Here is a 20,907-nt window from a genome sequence, read left to right as displayed (position 1 = left end):
AAAAAAAAAGATTTACAATTCCGTGTGGAGAATGTGGGGCAACAGGAGCTCTCAGACCTTGTTGGTGGGAGTGTAAATTGGTACAAATCCTTTGGAAAATGGTTTGGCTGAATTCACTATTGCTAAACATACAACTATTTTATAATCCTATGATCTATGGCCCAGCAATTCAGCTCCAGGGTATAGCCAAATGAATACAAATGTCTAGCAAAAAAAAAAAAAAAATCTGCACATGAAAAATTATAGTTGCTTCATTCACAATAGCTACACATTGGAAAAACTCAAATGTCAGTCACTGGTAGAGTAGACAAAATTGTGGTATTTTCATACCACATAATTCAGCAATAGACAAAAATAAACTGGTGCTAAAGACAATGACATGGTTGAATTCCACAAACACAATGATGAAGGATAGAAGCTAGCCACAAAAAGTACGATTCCGTTTATATCAAGTTTAAAAGGCAAAGTTAATCTATAGTGCTAGAGGTCGGAATAGTAGTTATCATTGGGGAGGGGCAATTAGTGACTGGAAGGAGCACAGTGCGGTCTTCTGGAACACTGGACAACTTCCGCTTCTTGTTCTCGGCGTTGGTTACATGGGTGTTTATATGTGCAAATGTTCACCGGGTGGTAGAGTTTAGATCTGAGCGCCTTACTACATATATGCTACCAACACTATGATATTTCTCAGTGGTGGTCTTAGGTGGTCTTAGATGCTGGTCTTAGGCCACCATCGACGCATGTGCACAAATACATGCAAAGGCATTTCTACTCACACCACTTCACGTGTGCACTTGTGATACCCTGCTTTTTGCCAGCTGAAAGTCACTCTCCTTTCCCTGACTAAAAGTTGTTTAGGTTTTATGTTAGCCTTTTTGAGCTGAACAGACTCCATCTTGGCTTCTGCATTTTAGTAACCTTCTCCCCATCAAGTTTGTAACTATAGTATAAAGCAAGGTCAGGCTGACTCTGGGCACCCAGAAATGCCTTTGTTGATAAGAGGCCGAGTACAGTGGTACCCGCCGAGCCTGGAAACGCAGCTGCAGTGAGTGCCTAGAGCCCGCCTTGTCTCCAAGTTGTATGTCTTTCATGACAGCTGTACCCCTCACACTGGCACTGTTTTATTTCTTAGGTATCAGCTTTTCTTTTTAACTCTTTGCTTACTCTGCCCTTGTGAAAACTTTGTTTCAGCTAGGTTCCCCACTTCCTGTTAAAACTAGTGTATAAAAGATCACCTAACTTTTTCTTTGGGGCTGAGAGAATTTTGGACGTTAGCCACTCTCGGTCACCGGCTTAATAAAGGACTCATAATTCATTCTCAGAGTGTGGCGCATTCCTTGACTCGCTCGGGTACAACACACTCAGCACACACACAGACACGTAGAGTCGCCTGCAGGAGCCTCTGACACAAAGGCTTGCATACAAAGTACACGCACACCCTTGCTCCCAGGCAGAGGTTAAAGGCAGGGTGCTGTCCAGGTTCGCGCCCTCCGATCCCTCCCCTCACTCACTCAGGCCTCCCAGAAAGCTTCCTTCTCTTTCTTCATTTTCCAGGTCTGGTCTGGTTTTGGACTCCTGGGCTAGATGAAGGCAGCTGCCCTGCCTGTGGTCTGGGTCTCCATCCAGGGACTTGCCTGCCCTATGGTGCTGAGGTCATGACCCGCCTTGGTGGTGGTTTGAGGAGTGACAGGACCTTGTACATTTCCGGCTGGAGATTTTTTCTGCTCCTCTTGGGAGTGAGAGGGCCTCTTTTAATCCCTGGTGGGTGACCCAGATTAGATATGGAGGGAGGGTCACTGGGCGTTGCCTGCTCCATGGCTAAACATAGTGGACACAGCAATTGGGAGAAGCTCTTTCTTTTCCCCTTGAACTTGAACCTGTAGCCTGCTGGAGGAACATGCTCGGCCTTGCCCGTGGGTGCCTCTAGGCCACGGGCAGCTGAGTGGTATAGCACACAGCCAGGCTCTGCAGTCTGCAAGGGCCGAGTCAGAATACAAGCCCTGCCTCTTGTTAACTGTGTGCTTTCAGGCAAGATCCTTCACCTCTCTGAGCTCCAGGCTTACCCTCTATAGAGTGGGGACAATAAAACGGGCCTCAAAAGACTACTATGAGGATTACATGAGTTATCTGGTGGGAAATGCTGGGCTCTCACATGGGGACTTCCTTTCGTCTGCCTTCCCATCGAAACTGCCTTTGCAAAATGATGATGGAGACAGTGAAAGAGATCTAACTCAACCAACTCCATCTTGCTTCTAACCTCCAAGCTGTCTTCGTGCCTTAGTTTATTGTTTAAATAAAGTCAGTGACAGCCCTTTCCCAAAGCAGACCTCCTTCTTGGCTGGGGACTAGACTGTAACATTAGCCACAAGATTAGAGATTGTGGTTTAGGAGTCATGCAGCTGGAGGCTACAAGATTCTGACCCTCCCCAAACTGCTCCTAATATCAGTGCTTGAGATATTTTGCAGACCCTGCACTTGATGGATCAGCTGGCACCACCCAGATCAATAAACTGGCTCATCCGATCTTGTGACCCCGACCCAGGAACAGACTCAGTGCAAGAAGATCTCTCCAACTCCCTGTGATTTCATTCCTCACCAGTCAGCCTCCCAGCTTACTGGCTTCCCCCCGCCCACCAAATTAACCTTATAAACTCTGCTCCCTGAATGCTCAGGGATACTGATTTAAGTAGTAATAAAACTCCAGTCTCCTGCACAGCTGGCTCTGTGTGAATTACTCTTTCTCTATTGCAATTCCCCTGTCTTGAGGAATCGGTTCTGTCTCAGCAGCAGGCAAGGTGAACTCCTTGGGCGGTTCCACCCATCCTCTGCACCTCTGCAGTGTTTATCACAGTACTTCTTCCGTAGGGTGGTCAGTGTCTCCTTTTCTTTTTTCTTTCTTTCTGGTTGCTTTTTAAATTTAACATTTTATTTTTAATTGTCACATAATGACTTTCTCATTGCCTTTGTACCTGTGGTGTTTAGCACCAGGCTAGTACCCTAGTAAGGACTTAATAAATGACTGTGAACGGGACTGAACATTGAGCTCTGCATTGTAGTTCATTCCCAGCCATCTCTCCTCCACTGTCACCAGGGCTGGGTGGAGGAGACTGTTTCCAGGCTGAAGACAAGACCCAATCGGGCAACTCTGCCTTGTTGTGGCTAGAGTCCAGTTACAATAATATCAACAGTAATTCACACCCAACTGGCACGTAACAGTTTACAAAGGCCTTTCATCTAACTTGCCAAGTCAAGGGTAAAAAGTCTCCATATCAGTTGTCTGCCAACCAGGATGGGAAACATTAAAGAATTAATTATTAAACTAAACAAAAGCTTGTGAAGCATCTACATGGTACCAGGCAGGATTCAAAGACAGATAAGAAATCATCACAGCCAGATGGGGAAAATAGTGCCCAAACAAGATGGTGAGGGTCTGTCCCTGAGAAGCTTGCTTCCTGGTGGAGAGGAGGGTTGGGGTTAGGGGAGGACAGGCCATATACAGATACACCAGAAAAGATCAGAGAGGGGTAGGTGCTGTGCCGAGAGAAGTCCAGGGTGAGAGGAGACAGAACCTGGATGGAGACTGAGAATGGGAGCTCTAGGAAGGGGCTCAGGATGGTTAGGGAGGATCTCGCTGGCCTCCCTAGAGGAGGTGACAAGAAGGAGCCAAGTAGGAAGGAACCAGCTTGAGGGGTTGGAGGAAGTGAATAGAGATGGGCATGGCTGGCGCAAGGTGAGGACATGAGGAGAGGGAAGTTGGTGGTAAAAAGACGCCATAGGTGTTTGAAAGATACAGGCAATAGGCTTTGCCGAGAGATTGGGTGTTCTTGGGTTTTAGGTACGTAGGTGAGAGGGTGCTTGCTGAGCTGTGAGAGGCTAGAGGAGGGGCTGGTGGAGCAGGGAAGTGGGCCCTTTCCTGTCAATTCATTCTTTTCCACTGAGTCTACCTGTGCATGCATGCCTGCATTCGTTGAGGTAGGTAGGGCCAGTTTCTTTTGCTTATTGGTAATTTGACAAATATTCACTAACACCTTTGATGGACCCGGAATTGTGCTAGAAGCTGAGGCACAAAGGAAGCTTATATTCTGCACTTTCTGGGGCCTTGGAGTCCTTATCACTGAACTAAACAGTGGCTAATTTTGTATGTGTGTGTGTGTGTATGAGAGAGAGAGAGAGAGAGAGAGAGAGAGAGAGAGAGAGAGACAGAGTCTCATTCTGTCACCCAGGCTGGAGTGCAATGTTGTGATTTCAGCTCATTGCAACTTGTGCCTCCTGGGCTCAAGCTCTCCTCCCACCTCAGCCTCCCCAGTAGCTGAGACTACTGGAATGTACCACCAAGCCCAGCTATTTTTCATTTTTAAATTTTTTGCAGTGATGAAGTCTCACTCGACTGCCCAGGCTGGTCTTGAACTCCTGGACTCAAATGATCTGCCCACCTCAGCCTCCCAAAGTGCTGGGATTGCAGGTGTGAGCCACCATGCCTGGCCCTTAATATGTTTTCAATTGCTATTAACTGAGTAGTATTTGTGGGAAAAAATTCCACGCCTGTTTGAAACCAAAAGAGAGAGAGAGAGAGAAAAAGAATAAACTAAAGCAAAACCACAAACTACAATGACAGGACTGTGACTATCTTGTTAACCATGGCTTCCCTGATGTCTCCTACAATGCACTGTGCATAATGAGTGTTGAAAAAATATTCGTTGGATGAAAGAATTAATGATTATATCTCAGTTTGAAAACTGAATCTCAGGTCAGTCTTTATGAAGCTGACCAGTATATTCAGGCAATGACATATTAGGCTGCAGTCAACACAAATGAACTATAGGGAAACAAAATAATATGGATGGTATTAGAATGTAATATTATGGGAAAAAGGAAGCACAGGCTCTTTTCCATAGAGAAGCAAGGGAATGATGAACATGGGGTTTGGGATGAACTTACCTGGGTGGGTAGCTTCTCCATAGTCTCTGGTCTATGAAATATGTACAGCCAATATTTGTTGAATTAATAAACACAAGACACTTCCCCTACCCACCTCAGGAGGGGGACAGATATGTGTGTGTAGGAGTGGGAATCTCATGGCTAGAGGTAGGTTACTATTAAGTCCTAGCTTTTATTGGGAATGGTGGGTTTATGGAGGATTATTACATTGTTAACACCAACTAACTAGCAAGTTACAAATGCACCCTGCAAGGAACAAAAGTGAAAAAGCCATGAAACAAAGATCCTAGTTCCCCCAGTGCTATGCACCCAAGACTCAAAGAGAACATAGAAAAGCCATCACCAGGCTATGCTGAGTGGCTTGAGGAGGTCAAACTCATGTCCTCACCATGCCTGAGTTTTTCCGTGAGTGGCTCATTCTTTGGATTTTCTTGAAGCTCTTTGGCAAACATCTCTGACGCAGAGACATCAGAGATGATGGACAGATACCCTTCTGGAAGAGAAGCTGCAGAAGGTCATGAATACTGGGCTGATGGGCAGGGAGGAGGTAGGTGCATTTTAGTAGGCCTGTGAGTGTTCATTGGGGAACATCAACGTCAATGACATCCCTGAGCAGGATAGAAATAGGGACTTATGGCCAGCTGCATCTCCTCTGAGCCCAGAAGCAACAATCTTGAGCTAAGGAAAGGACAGAATGGGGCCGAGAGATGTGGGTACCAGGTAAGAGTCAGAGATCCAGGAAGACCCCATCACCATGATGGGTCCCTGCCATGACTATAAGATGTAAAGCTGAAACAAGGCAACTTCCTTATTTTCAGATGAGAAAACAGAGGCCAGATAGAATTGTCTTAACCTGGAGTTAATAGAAGGAAGGAGGAAATTGAGACATCACAAAACAACACATGCGCTTCCTTCTGCTCTGCTGGAGATGTATTTATTTATCCCCAGCTTGAACTCAGCTTCTGGCTACAATTGTTACAGCCCACGCCCAGCCCAGACCAGGCAAAGGCATTGGCCTTTCCCTTTCTGTTTTGGCCACTGGCTGGGCCTGGCCTGACTGCTCTGTTGATTCAGTCTTCCATAGAGCTCTGACTCATGGGTCCAGCCCAGCCAGTGTCTGATCGGGGGTTCATCCGGGAATGAAGCTCCTGCTGTCTGGAGTACAGTGGAAGGGCAAGAATGCCCAGGCCCTCAGAGCCTAGGCAGCGGGGCGGTGGTGAGGTGGGGAGGCGGAAGTGGATGGGTTTCAATCCCTAGAAAACTTGTCATTGCCTGATCTACTCAGAGAATCTTCTTTTCCTGCTTCTCGGTTTGTTTCCGGCAGCAGGAAGTCATTAATCCAAGACACAAATGTGCAGGCAGAACCATTAGTTACCGCAGTTGGATATTATAATATAATTTACGATGTCCTTCTTTCATAAGTGCTGTCCTATATAATCCATGGAACAACCCTGAGAAATTATCCTCATTTTACAGAAGAGGCAGCTGCTATGGCTTCGGAGCAAGTAAGAAACAGATCTAGCCCCTTGGGCCCAGTTTCTGGACTTCATGGACTGCTAGTTTCTTTTCCCCATGGTTTCAGAAACTCATCTGGGTAACAGTCATTAGCTGGTGCTGGGTCCTTTTAAATTACTCCTCCTTTGCAATGCAGGCTTGCTGGATATAATCAGCATGAAATCTTCACGCAGAGATTGCCCCCAGCATCTCCCCAGGTCTTCCTTGGTCTGAAGGCAGAGTGACTTTGCTCGGTTCTAGGTTCTGCCATATCATCCATGAGTGGGGTCAGGAGACCTCCCTCAAAGAGCATGTTGGGAAAGGGGCCTATTGCAGGGCTTGGCTCCTAGGAGGGGTTTTATTGACATTAGCGTTCATTCTTCCCTTTCTTCCATTGAGTTTCCACCCTTCTCACCTGCCTCTCCTTCCTTTATTCCTATTCGCCACCCCTACCACTGCTTTAGATCATGGGGAACCTCCTGGTTGGGCTTAGCTCAGCTCCAAAAATAGGATGGATGTCTTAGGGCCCGCTTCCTTTTTAGCTCAGAGATGATGAAGCCAGATACAAGGCAGCTCTTATTTTTCAATGGAGTGAAGATTAAGTGGCTGCAGAGAAGCCACCAGCCTGGGGAGTATGGGTTCTTACCTTGCCTTGTCTTCTGTCTTGTTGTGTGGCTTTGGGCACACCCCTCAATGTCTCTGAACCTCAAGGTCCCTTTGGGTAATTGGGAACTATCTTTCAGAGATGGGATGAAAGGGTTAATACCCTCACGATGAAACAGACAAGCCCACCAGGCTAATAAGGAGGGGGAGAAGAGGCAGCAGCTTAAGGAGGCCAAAGGCACAGAAAGCTCGGCCAGCTCCTGTCTGCCTCCCTTGCCAAGCAGCCTGTCCCTGGGGCCTGATTTCTCTCTTTCTCCCTGCAACGCTGACTTGGCATTGCTCGCTCTGAAAGAAGTCAGTAGGGGCAGAGCTGGAATGACCCGAGTGTGGACAAAGGGAGAAAAGTAGGGGCACAGAAAAGGGGCCTCCTGACCCTGTTCCTGTCTATGGCAGCGTCAGTCTTCCCTGGAGTCCAAGGCCCTGGCTTCCCATGATCTCATATGAAAACCTAGAGCCAGAGAGGCTGCTGTTGCTAGGTGATGAGATAAACAGGTCCTCTGAGACTTGGGCAGGTGGCAGCTAGGTTGCTGAGGCCAGTGACAAGCAGTGGGGAAAACCCAAGGGAGGGGGTGGGGAAAGTTCTTTGGGTGAGCCAAGAGACCCAGAGGCGCTGGCAGTCAGCTTGCAGAGTGTGGCCCGGCCACAATGCTCAGGGAGCTCCTCTGAGGGAGCCTCACTCTGCTCTCTGACCCTGGAACCTACATCCCTCCCCCAAACCAACTGCAAGCAGCTGTGTCCTCTCCACTTGCAGCTGGAATAGGCAGCTGGATGCCTTTGCTCTGCTGGAAGCCGGGCTCTCTCTCTTGGATGTCTCAGCCATGACAGGTAAGGGGAGGAGAGGGCTGCTGAGGGCTGGAAGATCATGGGGCAGGAAAGGAGGGAGTGAGCCTCCTGACATGAGCCTGGCTGTGATGCAGCTCAGAGTGCATGGGACGTCCTCAGAGATGACTGATCGTGCCTGCTACCAAGTGTCCCGGGATCTCACCTGTTACTCTGTCTCCAGGCAGGTCGGCCACCAGCCCAGGCCATATGCAGTTGGGCATCTAAGCTCTTGCACAAAGAGAATTTAGGGAGCATCCTCACAAACGCTGCCTTGTGTTAGGGATGCTTAGAGCAGCACTTTTTTTTTTAGGTCTAACCTCAGCCTCAGCTGCCACATTAGAAACCATTTTGCCTTGTTCTAAACAACATAGGTGCTGACCTGTTGGCAATTTGAGCCGAACACTTCAGCCCCCATCCCAGCACATAATGGCTCCAGGGCAGGCCTGGGGCAGAAGGGGTCAGGTAGCCTGCCATTATCCCCTGCCAGCCTGCTGTTCAGCTCCTGTCATTAAAGAATCAGCCTTTGTGTTTGGGTGTAGTTCTTAGCCCCACGAAGGGCCGGGAGGCAGTGAAGATGTAACTATCCCTGTTTCACAAATGGAGAAACTGAGGCACAGCAGTTATGCTCTTTCCCCAGAGACAATGTGCAGGGCAGGACTGAGGTATCTACATGCCATTGGCTGGATTAAACTGAACACTGCCCTGGCTCCCACTGGAGGGCCTTTGCTTCCAGGCGGTGCCGCTGTTTACTGCAGTGCTTCAAATCCCTCTGCGATCCTTCTCTTGGTCCCAGGGGAAGCAGCCCATTCTCTCCCACCTTTCTGAACTCTCAACAATTCTACTGTGCTCAGCTTTCCTTCTGTCCCAGGGTGGCGGGTTCATCCAAGCCTACCTTCCCTTCCTGGAAGGGTCTGATGGGAAGGGCGGTGCCACCGTCTTTGCACACCTGAGGACAATGCCTGGACAATGGAGTGGACTCGAGAAGGCCACAGGGGTCCCGCCACACAGTCCGGCCTTCCAGCCTGACAGGGACTCTGACGGGTTTGCCCCTGAGAAGGGCTGATGGAGCTTAAAGCTTAGAGGAGTTCTCTCAACTTTGCTATTTACCTGAACTGAAGAGCTGCCATCCATGATGCAGTCTGAGGTTAATTTAAAAAATTCAAAGACAGAGTTTATACCACCTTTCAAGAATCGTACTCACTTTTGCTTGTCCTGAATTGTTCTTTAAACTTGAATGTGGTGGGAAATGGTGGGGAGGGAAAAGGAACTTTGGTGTTAGAAGATCTGACTCCTCTATCTGCGGAATGACTTTGAGCAAGACACTCAGCAGCTCTGGACCCAGTTTCCTTCCTTGGAATGTGGGCACGATAAAAGTGACCTCACAGGATGATGGGGAGAAAGGTTCGGTAAGGCGCTGCACCTGCTCAGCACCATGCACCTTTTCAAGCCCCCGGGAGCCCCATTTGGTCCTTTCATGATTTTACAGACTTGCTCATGGTCCCTTAGGTTGGTCTTTGCAGTATGAAAGGTCTCAGCTGCCTTGATCGGAAGGGGGTTGTCCCTTGATCCTGCTCCTCCTGAGCTCTGAGTCAGGCACACTGGCCTGAATCCAGCCACGTAGTCTTGAGCAAGTTAATACATTTTTCTGAGTCTCATTTTTTCTCATCTGTAAAATGGGGAGAATATGACTTACTTCACAGGGTTGTTGGTGAGAATGAATGATGGCACATATGCTGTGCCTGGCTTGGTGCTTGAAATACAGAGGAGTTTAGTAAGTGAAAATTAGTGCCCTCTGCCCCAATTACCCTACAGGCATGGGGAGCAGGACTCCACACATGCACAAGGAGGGTCTGCACTGTGGTTCCATACAGGGGCAGGGTTGAGCATTCCCGTGTGTTCTGGAGGCCCCAGCGGTAATCAGCCTTGGTGGGCCGGTGTGGCTGCTGCAGCCAATATCCTGGCACAGGTCTCAGTGGCTCTGAGATGTCTTTCCTGTGAACTCTGAGCTCAGGATCCTATAAATAGGCCTTTAATAGTGCTTCAGTGTCTTCTCTGCATCTCTGACTTTGTAGTTGCATAACCTAAAGTTCCTTTACCACTTTCCTGCCCACTCACAGAACTTGAGTGCTTCATGAAGTTTTTCCTTGCTGAGATTTCATTTGCCAGGAGAGGCTGTGTTTTACTGTGCTCAGAGCACAGGCCATGGAATCCTGCAGCCTGGGTCTGAATCCTATTTGCTCATCGGCCTGAGGCTTTAGGCAAATTATTGAATCACCAAGAGTTTCGATTTCATGTGTGTGTGAAAATGAGGGAGAAACAGAAAAAGAGATGTAGTAATCTCCCTCCTAAAATCCCCCAGAAATGCACAGCATATAGTACATTGCCTGGTACATGGTAAGAGTATAGTAATTGTGGTGTTTGTTTGTTTGTTTTGAGACAGAGTCTTGATCTATGGCTCAGGCTGGAGTGCAGCGGCGATCTTGGCTCACTGCAACCTCCGACTCCTGGGTTCAAGTGATTCTCCTGCCTCAGCCTCCCGACTAGCTGAGATTACAGGCGCCCACCACCACTCCTGGCTGATCTTTTGTATTTTTAGTAGACACGGGGTTTCACCATGTTGGCCAGGCTGGTTTCAAACTCCTGACCTTGTGATCTGCCTGCTTCGGCCTCCCAAAGTGCTGGGGTTAGAGGCATGAAGCACTATGCCCAGCTAGGAGTACAATAATTGTTAACTGTAATAATAATAATAACAGTAATAATAGTTTACTCATTTAGTAAGGCATCTTTCTGGGCGCTGGACATCTAGCAGTGAACCAGAGGCAAAGCTCTTTTACCAATTATTAATAACAGTATTACTAATTATTAATTATTAAAATAATAATAATAATTAATTATTAAAATAATAATTATTAGTTATTAAAATAGAACCTGGGTAGTTCAGGACATAGTATATACTCATACTCAAAAATTATTTATTGTTAATGGGAAGGAGCTTTATAAAGAGCCTGTCATGTATGTCATAGGAACTGAACAAAGAGCTATTTTTATGACTTCATGGGTCCCAGGGCCTGGTTTCAGCAGGAGACTCTGGAGTAAGTGCATCTGGGGAGAGTGACCAGGGCAGTTAGGGGACTGGAGGTGATGCCATGTGACCTATGTGAACTGTCTCTGAAGAGAGCGTGGAGGACGCAGTTCAGAGAGGAAAGGACCAGTGGCAGCATGAATGCTTCGGGTGTGTGGCTGTCTGAGAAAGGCACAAGGCAGTTAGAGGAGGAAGGGGGAAGGTTACAGAAAGTCTTTTCTCCTGGCAAAGGAAAGATTGTTTTCAGCAACTGTAGCTTCTAGAAACAGAAGTGTGAGCAGGATTGTGAAGGTTTCTGTGGCAGATGAGGGCCAGGGTCAGATGAGGGCTCTGAGCACCCTGGGGGGATTCGACTGAGCACCCCCAGCAGTGCAGCAGAGGAGCAGGGAGGCAGGGCAGAAGTGGTGGTGGGGTTGGGGGGGGAACAGTCCTTTCAAACTTTGCAGCTCTCTTTTTCCCTCTGTGTGCCGTATGGGGGTTCCGCATCTGATTTCAGTTGATTGGGGACCCAGTCGCCTAGAAGACCTCTAAGGTTCTTTCCTTAGGGTCTATGATTCTGAAGAGCTCACTTTCAGTCTGAAATTTCTCTTGTATCCTCCCACAGATAAGATTAGATCTTGATCCACTTATAATATTCTCTCTTTAAATCAATTTTCTATCCTTAATGGTCTCCAGGGTTTTTTTCTCTGAGCAGCATTGGGTATGAAACTTTAGTCTTCTTGAAAGTCTGAGTTAATTATAGCCACTGGTTTCCCTTTGCCCTTGGCTAAATGACCCTTTCCAAGTCATGAACCTCTTTGAGCCTCAAGTTCCCTCTTCCCTCCCCTCCCTCCCTTCCCCTCCTTCTCTTCTTGAGACTGAGTCTCACTCTTTTGCCTGGGCTGGAGTGAAGTGGTGTGATCTCAGCTTACCGCAACCTCCGCCTCCCAGGCTCAAGCAATTCTCGTGCCTCAGTCTCCTGAGTAGCTGGGATTACAGGCGTGAGCCACCATGCTCAGCTAATGTTTGTATTTTTAGTAGAGATAGGGTTTCACCATGTTGGCCAGCTGGTCTCGAACTCCTGACCTCAGGTGATCTGCTCACGTCAGCCTCCCAAAGTGCTGGGATTACAGGCATGTGCCCAGCTAAGCCTCAATTTCTTCATCTGTAGAATGAGGATTACAATGTCTCAGAGAGTTGTATTAGACTGATTGGAGATTTTGGATGTGAAAGTTCTTTTCAAAGCACAACATGCTGCCCTCATTGCATTTGGATAGAGATGCGTGCCGCCACTGTAGCTCTAAGTGACTCCTATGTGTCTAGACAGGTTCTCCCGGCAGCCTGGCAGGACCCTCCTCTCTGGGGACTGGAGATGTGATTGTGGGTGATGTCAGGGTGGAGATGGGATGAAGGTGAGGTGGCTGACCTCAGCTCTGTAGTTGCCCTCTTCTTGTGGACATCAGTGGGTGAGTGAGTGTCGGGCTCTGCCTGGGATGTGGGAAAGCAGTTTCGCCTGCTCCGGTTCCACCTACGGAGTGCACAGAATTGAAGGTCTAGATTTTGCATATTCTCTGAATCTTCCATGGTATCTTGTCAGTACCTAGCACATAGTAGATGCTCAGGGAACACATGCTGAATGAATGAATGAATGAATGCATACATACAGATTTAGAGGAAAAAACTGAGACAGCTTATTGGTTGGCTCAATCGCACCAGCAGGTGAAGCCCAGCCAGACTGATGTGCAGGATATTTTGTGACAGAAGACATCACTGCCACCCCTGGACAGCTGCCCACTCCTGGACAGGTGCCTACTCCTGGACAGGGGCCATTGTGTCTCTCACCCTCTTCCTCAAGTGTTCCTTTCATCAGCTACCCTTCGAGAGTTTCTGATTGCATGTGGATTACACGAGGAAGCTGGAGGGTGCTCTGGGAGCCACGGGCAGGGGAGGACTGTTGGGGTTTTCCGTCGTGTTCACGTATTTCTCTGCTGCCTGCATGCTAGTTAGTAAGAGCAGCAAGCTGGGAGGTGGAGTTAGACATGTCTCAGGGTGATTGCCACATTGGCTCTGCCCCAACTCTTCCTCTTTCCTATCACCAGGGTTTCCAGGCAGGCTCAGACCTGTGCCTCCCTCATGCCCAGTCCCCTCTGGGATAAAAACACTTCAGTAACCCCACAGATAGAATCTGGCATGTTTTCCAATTGGACTTGGGGTGAACCTTGTTTTCAGTGTCAGATAAATCAGAAGTTGGCTATAGAGGATTCTGTCTTTGATCATTTACCTGTCATCCATCAATTCACTCATTCATTCATTCACGTTTATTAAGTGCCTACTCCATGCCATGGATGGCATTCCCTGGGCTAGGTTTGCAGCTAAAAACAGAAAAGACACAGACCCTGTCCTCAAGAAGCTACCATTCTGGTGGCAGGCAACAAGTTTATAAAAAAATGTGGCTGATGAATGCACTTTAGGTTTAGAGGAGTTCACTGTCTTGGGGAATCCTTGCTTGGGAACTTGAAGCGTTTTATTGAGGCCGATGTTTTCACCTGAGCAGGAAGGAAGTCTGAGGGCAGAAGAGGTACCTGGGAAGGCTGAGGCCATGGAGATTTTCAGGCCTGAGAGCACTTGTTTACTGCTGTCCCGGCACGGTTCTGGGGCTTTGGGAAGCTTGTTGGCAGTTCCTGAGCCCCGTGTTTGGTCTGTTTTCCTCATCTCTCCCCTCACCCACTACCCGTCTGAGCTGGTCTCTCCATTTCTTACATTCAGCTCCTCGCATCTCTTGGGCTTTGGCGTGGGTCTGGGCTAGGGAGGTGGCTGCTGGGTTCTCAGCCACACTAAGGGAGGACTGAGAGGAGGAGAGAGACCTGGGGACGTGCAGGATCCCTGATATTTAACCCTTCTCTAGGTCACCACCCAGGCACAGACCTTCACCCCCAAGGTCAGGAGGGAAGCACCCTGTGAGATGGACAGGGCCTGGGGATGCAGCTTCCACCTCGGCAGGTACTGCTCGGTGGCCTCTCGTCCCTACACCCTCATTCTTTCTTGCTGTTCACATGCAGTTCCCTGTATCTGGAGCTCCTTCCTGCTCTCTCTGCCTGCAGAGAACCTGCTCATCTTTCAAAGTCCAGTGCAAATAGTTTCTCTTCCAGGACAATTTCCTGACGGCCCTAGAGAGAATCTATTGCCTTTTCGGCTCCAGGGCTACCTTGAAATCACCGCTGGTGTTATACTTGTCACACTCTGTTTTCAGCACCTGCAGGGTGGAACCTAGGTATTGTGTCCCCACAACTCCCAGCCCCATTTAGAGGCTGGCCAGAGCTTCTTTGGATAGTGGGGGTGTCACAGTGACATCAGGCCCTATCACCCAGGTGGCGTGGGATCCAGGAGAACAGGCAAACAAGGGGCCCCTCTTTGCCTGTCTTGCCCTTTAGGGCCTCCCACTGCCCGGCTCAGTTTACCACCTCAGAGCCTAGGATGGCTCCATTGGGGCTGAGTGGGCTCCTGGACTCTGTGCCCCAGTCAGAAGTGGACTCCGCAGGGCTCCCATAGGCTGCCCATTGGCTGGCTGCTGAGTGCCACATTTCGGAGCCCAGCCAAGCCCAGCCAAGCCCCTTGAGTCTGTACCAAGCTGGCACAGAAAAGAGAAGGCAGAGGGAGGACCCCCTTCCCCTAGAGCAGCCGGAAGTGTCAGAGGTGGACCTCAGGTGTTAACGACCACGTCTGGTGGCTCGGGGTGTATTTGGGTCTCCGGAACAGTAATGAGGCAAGGCCAGGATAGGCAGTTCCAGGGTCCCTGATTTCCCTCCAGGCCTCAGCTACACGGTAGATAGCATGGGGCACATTTCCTTCAGGGACAGGGCTTAGGCTCTGACCTCTGCCTTGGCCTGAGTCCCTACCCCAGCTCTTCTTGGCCATACCCGGCTTCATGGCTTCCAGGGAGAGCCATCCTTAAGATGCATCAGCTGGAAGGACTCTGACTGTGGGTGGGGACAGTGGGAGTGGGGGGGTGCTGTGGGGATGGAAGGAGGCAGGGAACTGAAGGGAAAGGAAAGCTGAGCCTGGCCACGGTAGATCCCATCCTCCCCTCAGGGCTGGGAGCTATGGCTGTCCTGGTCTGATGATGAGGAAGTGACAGGGTTATTAAGCACAGGCGTAATGGCTAGCTCCGGGGCTGGAAGCTTCCTTGACCGCACCCTGGAGACTGGCTATGCTGCTGTTTTGCCTTTGGGGCCCTAGGCCTGACCTGACCCCTCCACCACTCCTCCAGCAATGCCTGGCTCCTTCCCTGGTGGCAAAGCGTCCATGCTGGGTGTGCTACCCAGCTATCATTTCCTGGCATGGGCTCCTCTTTAGTCCTAAGTCCTTACATTTGTACGGAGTTTCATGGTTTCCAGAACCTATTCACATGTATTAGCCACGTCATCTCTCCGCTAGCCCTGTGCGTGTGCGCGGGGGTGTTGTGGGTCATATCGTCTCCGTGGACAGGAGATAAGGTAAGTCTCAGGAAGACGAATGCCTCAAGACAGCACAGCTAGTCAGGGAGCTGGCCTCAGCCTTCTGATTCTACAGTTAGTGACCTGTCCTAGAACCGATTCCCGTCTCTGTTGCTCCCCCAAGAGGCACCGCAGGTCTCCTCAGTGCCACCCGGAAGCAGCTCACAGCTAGGGAGGCTTCACAGTGCTCTCCTCACCCGGGATCCCTGGGGGATGCAGCGTCTCTGCACACAGGCCAAGCTTTGGGGCGCCTCCTTGGATGGGAAAGCAGGAAGCTTGTGCTTTGATCCTGGCTCAAAGGGAAGCCCCTTCCCCTTTTTGATCATCACTACGACAGCACTAGGAATTGTTCTTGCCGGAAGTTTTAGAAGAGTGTCATGGAAAGTGCTCACGTTGGGAATGGGAGACATTTACTTGAGGGGCCTCTGCAGGTCACATATGTTCCCCTTGGACAATGGTGTCTTCTTCCCTCTCTTCCCTTCCCTTTCACTTTGGTGGCTGGGCAATTGCTGCCTCTTGGCCAAGGATTGGAGAATGAAGACCCCCTGGGTTCCTCCTCAGACCCAGCTAGTATCTCTTCCCTTCCATGGTTCTCTGTTGTCCTTCTTGAAAGATGGGGTTGATTCTCTTTGCCCCAAGACAGCGAAGACACTCAGGTATTCAGAGGAGAAGGAGAAGAGAGGCTGAGGGCATGAAAAGAGACCAAGCAAAAGATCTACACAAATACCCTAGATTGTTTGGAGGCATCTCTGCACTGTTTTCTTTTCCTTTTTGAGGCGGAGTTCTGCTCTTGTTGCCCAGGCTGGAGTGCAATGGTGCGATCTTGGCTCACTACAACCTCAGGCTCCTGGGTTCAAGTGATTCTCCTGCCTCAGCCTCCCGAGTAGCTGGGATTACAGGTGCCTGCCACCACGGTCAGCTAATTCTTTGTATTTTTAGTAGAGATGAGGTTTTGCCATATTGGCCAGGCTGTTCTCGAACTCCTGACCTCTGGTGATCTGCCCACCTTGGCCTCCCAAAGTGCTGGGATGACAGGCGTGAACCACTTCGCCTAGCCTGCGCTGTTTTCTTTAAAAAGAAAAGGAATCAGTTTCCCCAGGGAGTGGCAGACGGCCACCGTGGCATCAAAACAGCCCCCTGCCTTGGAAAAATAGTGCCAACCTCTAATCAACAGACCTGGAGACACTGGGCAAAAGAACACGCAGGGTTCAGGAAAGAAGAGTCAGGAAGGACAGCCCTGGCTGTGTGCTCGGCTTCTTTGGTGGGCTGGTTCAAGGACCGTGGCCGTGGAGGGAGAGAGGGCGGCAGGTGGGTATGAAACATGTATAGGGCTGGGGTGTTGGGGGGGGGGATTTGGGTGTCGTCTTTTTTTTTAACCTAGAAGATGTCGCAAAATTCTCAGTTGATGACCTCTTAGGCTGCTTAAAAAGCCCTTTATGGGGAGACCCACCCTCCCCATGTCTTGGGGGCAGAGGGCCCCCACACTCACCATGCTGGCTCTGTGGTCGTCCAGGTCGTCTCCCTGTAGCCTGGAGCTGAGATCGTCACCCCAAGGCAGCAGGAGGGCCTCCCCGCACAGGTCCTGGCTGGCCAGCAGGTCAGAAGACCCTGGTCAGCACTGGCTGGAGGAGGCCCGAGTGCTGGGCGGACCTTGGTCCTTCAAGGTCAGCATCCTCGTTGTCCACCTAGCAAGCTGCTGCCTCTCGCCGCCGTATTCCAGGAGTGACTGGGGGACTGTTGGTAGCTCAATTAAAGCAGTCCGACAGGTGAAGTTGCCAAACTGGAATGATTATGTGTCTTGTAACCTGACGCCTGTCTTAGGGGCTGGGACAACACCTGAAGTCATTCATGGGCCCTTTGGCCTCAGAACAGGTGACACACCTAAGACGTCACAAAAAGCCTTCCCGCCTGAATGACTTCCACCCAACCGGGTGTTGGCTGAGGGTGATGCCAGAAGTTTCTGCTCCCCTCCCCCTACCTTCTAGGTACATGACTTCTCACTGTGTGTGTGCTTTGGTTTGGGATTGTGGAAAGTTGGAGTAGTCTGGGGGTTGGGCGACAGAATTTGCAGCTCAGTACAAAGGGATCATTGCCAGGTGTGGAGCAACATGATTGGAAAGTCCACAGAGAAGGAGGGAGTTTCACCTCTTAGGGGGATAAGATATGCCACCTTTTCCTGGATCCCAGAAGGGAAGCTGTCCTGCACAGAGCCAGCATGCTAGGGCTTCCTCTCCCTGCCTCACCGGCTGTTAAATATTTTGAAAATAACTATTGGTGCTATGGCTAGAGCCCAGGGCTCCTCATCTATGGGGTTCTTTTCTCTTCATTTCTCCTTCTTTTCTTCCTTCCTTCCTTCCTTCCTTCCTTCCTTCCTTCCTTCCTTCCTTCCATCCCTCCCTCTCTCTTTCTTTCTTTTCACAAGGTCTCATTCTATCCCCTAGGCTGGAGTGCAGTGGCATGATCTTGGCTAGCTGCAACCTCCACCTTCCAGGTTCAAGCAGTTCTCATGTTCCAGCCTCCCAAGTAGCTGGGACTACAGGTGTCCGCCACCACACCCAGCTAATATTTGTGTTTTTGTATTTTGTCTTATTTTGTTTTTTAGAGACAGAGTCTCACTCTGTCATGCCGGCTGGAGTGCAATGGCATGATCTTGGCTCGCTGCAACCTCTGCCTCCTAAGTTCCAGCCATTCTCCTGCCTCAGCCTCCTGAGTAGCTGCTGGGATTATAGGTGTGCGCCACCATGCCCAGCTAATTTGTATTTTTAATATAGATGGGGTTTTGCCATGTTGGCCAGGCTAGTCTCAAACACCTGGGTTCAACTGATCCACCTGCCTTGGCCTCCCAAAGTCCTGGGATTATGGCATGAACCACCGTGCCCGGCCCACAGGATCATTTCTGATTCACATTCTGCCATATCCTGATGGCTAGTGCTGTCTCCTGACCAGGGGATGTGCAAGGTGAAACCTTATAGCCACAGATATTTTGCTGAGAGGGATTTGGATAATTCTCCACTTCGTTCCTCCGTTCTGTGGGTGACAAAATCAAATTCCAGAGAGGTAAAGTCAGTGACCCAAAGGCATATCATGAATTAGTGTCTGGTTCCAAACGAATCCAGATCTCCTTCCATTTCTCAGACCCGACCCTCCCTGGGGACCAGTCTGGGTTAGACATGTATGTTAGTCCTTCTGCTGACAAGGTGCTTCTGTGTGTCAGCCCTTTAATTCTCCAACAACAACCACCTCCATATTTAGTTCCCACTTGCCAGCTGAGGAAATTATAGCTCGTGGACATGAAGTAGTCTTGGGCAGAGTTGGGGCAGGAACCTGGTTCTCTTACTGGTTCACGCTGCCGGCCTTGTGAACAGGCTGAATGGACCCCAAGTGTCTGAAAGGCCAGGGTTCATGGTTTGGGATAAAATGGCCCATGGAGGACCCCAGTGATGTCTGAGCAGGAGGAAAACCAGGTCAGTTTAATGGACTGTTGGCCAAATCTCAGCTGATGAATGCAGTGTGGCCTTGGACTGGTCTCTGAGCCGCAGAGATCTGAAGCTGGCCTGCAGGCTTCTGGAGTCAGCACAGCCCCAGCCTGTCCTTACTCTAGGCTGGTGGTCTTTAGAATTGGAAGTCTGGGGCAGAGGCAAGAGCCTGTGATCTCAGGTGACCTCAGGGATTGGGCTGTGATGATCCAGGCAGACACCTCCCATGTAAGGAAGACTCCAGGAGCAGGGCAGTGAGAAGCCAGTGGGCCACTGGGAGACACGTTTTCAGTTGTCTTGGCTCCTCTATGTGCCAGGCTAACCATCTGGCCCACAGGTTTGCATTGCTTCACCTGGTGCTCAGGTGATGAACCAGGAAAGAGACAGCTGTCTGGGCTTGAAGGCTGCTGGGCATGGCTGGTTGGAGGGATGATGACTCAGCCCTCCTGGCTTCTGCTCCCCATTGGGTCTGGAATTTTGTGGAGAGGCCTGGGAAGAAGGCACATGAGCAGGGCTGGGCAGGGTGGCTGTGGTGCCTGTGGGTGGGGTGCAGGTTTACAGGGGGAGGTACGGTGGCCTGGAGAGACCAGAGGCCCACTTCTCCCAGGTGCCAGGGAAAACCACCCTGACCAGAGCCTCCATTCTTTTTTATTTTCTGGACAGGGTCCCACTCTGTTGCCCAGGCTGGAGTGCAGTGGTACAACCTCAGCTCACTGCAACCTCCACCTCCTGAGCTCAAGGGATCCCCCAGCCTCAGCCCCCCAAGTAGCTGGGATTACAGGTACGAGCCACCATGTCCGGCTAATTTTTGTATTTTTTGTAAAGACAGGGTTTCATCGTGTTGGCCAGGCTGGCCTCGAACTCTTGAGCTCCAGTGATCCACTCACTTTGGTTTCCCAAAGTGCTGGGATTACAGACATGAGCGACCGTGCCTGGCCCAGAACCCCATTCCCCCAGAGGAAGCCTCAGCTCCCCCTCGGCCCCGTCCTGCCTGCCTCTTTCTCTTTCCCACCCATCTATTTAGATTCTCCTCCTGTTTTTCCACTCTTCTTTCCCTCCCATTACTACTCTTTTATCTCTTCCTCTTTATTTTTGACAATTCTTTTCTCTTCCTTCTTCCCTTTCCTTATCTGTTTCCAGCATATGTGTCAAGATCAGAGGCGGAGTAATGAAACCAATGAAGCTGAATCTTCAGAGCCCATCATTTGCACAGCTCCTTTCAAGGCCCTGGGAAAGGGCCCGGCAATGAATTCACATGATCACATGTTTTTGTAAATTTTGCTGAAGATTTCCTTCATATGCTCTTTCTTCAAGAGACCCCCTCACGAGGTGGCCTATCCCTGTAAGTGAAGACCAGAGCCTTCCTCACCCAGGCTGGCCCCACACAGGTGATCTCAGTTTTAGGACCAAGAGCCGTGCTGGTTTCCTAGTTTGTTAGCTTTTCCTCCAGGGGACTGCAGCAGGTGGAGCTCAGAGCCCGTGGCTCCGCTAACAATGACTTGTGTTCCGGGTCTTTTCCAGCTGAGAGCTTCATGCACACCAGATTCTGAGAAGTGTCAGCAGCACTTGAAGAAACTTTGTTGTTTGTATTCTGTGAGGTTTCTGGACTGTGGACCGAGCTCAGACACTTTCTGTAGAAGAATATCATTTCTGTCAAGATGGTTATTTAACCCTCCACCCCACCATGGCAGGGCTGCTGAGGGCTTACCCAGAGGCCAAGGGAGCTCGCTGGTGTCCACAGGGGAGGTCCAAGACCTTTTGCCCCAGCCCTCCTGCCTTGCACAGCACAGAGGCAGTCACCCCAGGGACAGCCGGGTGCCAGACACTCAGCTGCCCTTCCTGGAGGAGGAGGCTGCCTTCTGTCCTTGCAACTACTTTCCTTATGGGCCTGCCCAGACTTGTTTGAAGCTGCCCTGGTAGCTTTATTTATTTATTTATTTATTTATTTATTTATTTATTT

General features: G+C 50.0%; 2 protein-coding genes across 9 annotated transcripts in view; one reads left to right on the top strand and one right to left on the bottom strand.

Annotated features, from left to right (window-relative positions):
* Positions 1–17,261, bottom strand: part of TMPRSS4 (transmembrane serine protease 4) — a 43,855-nt gene extending 26,594 nt beyond the window's left edge. For 5 of the 8 annotated variants that reach the window (XR_005199223.1, XM_017523402.2, XM_017523398.2 and 2 more), the window contains exon 1: positions 16,961–17,261. Coding sequence is in view for 6 of the 8 variants with exons in the window: in XM_017523402.2 (XP_017378891.1) it covers positions 16,961–16,963 (3 nt within the window). In the remaining 2 variants the exon portion in view is untranslated. Of the gene's footprint in view, positions 1–9,118; positions 9,397–16,960 lie in introns of those variants that run through there. The other 3 variants (XM_017523405.2, XM_017523406.2, XM_037736688.1) reach the window with 3 other exon arrangements.
* Positions 7,733–20,907, top strand: part of SMIM35 (small integral membrane protein 35) — an 81,195-nt gene continuing 68,020 nt past the window's right edge. The window contains exon 1 of the mRNA XM_037736689.1: positions 7,733–7,920. Coding sequence (XP_037592617.1) covers positions 7,914–7,920 — 7 coding nt within the window. The 5' untranslated portion in view covers positions 7,733–7,913. The remainder of the gene's footprint in view (positions 7,921–20,907) is intronic.

This window comes from Cebus imitator, unplaced genomic scaffold, assembly GCF_001604975.1.
Source record: "Cebus imitator isolate Cc_AM_T3 unplaced genomic scaffold, Cebus_imitator-1.0 Scaffold28, whole genome shotgun sequence".
NCBI lineage: Eukaryota > Metazoa > Chordata > Mammalia > Primates > Cebidae > Cebus > Cebus imitator.
This window is presented reverse-complemented; position numbering and strand designations above follow the sequence as displayed.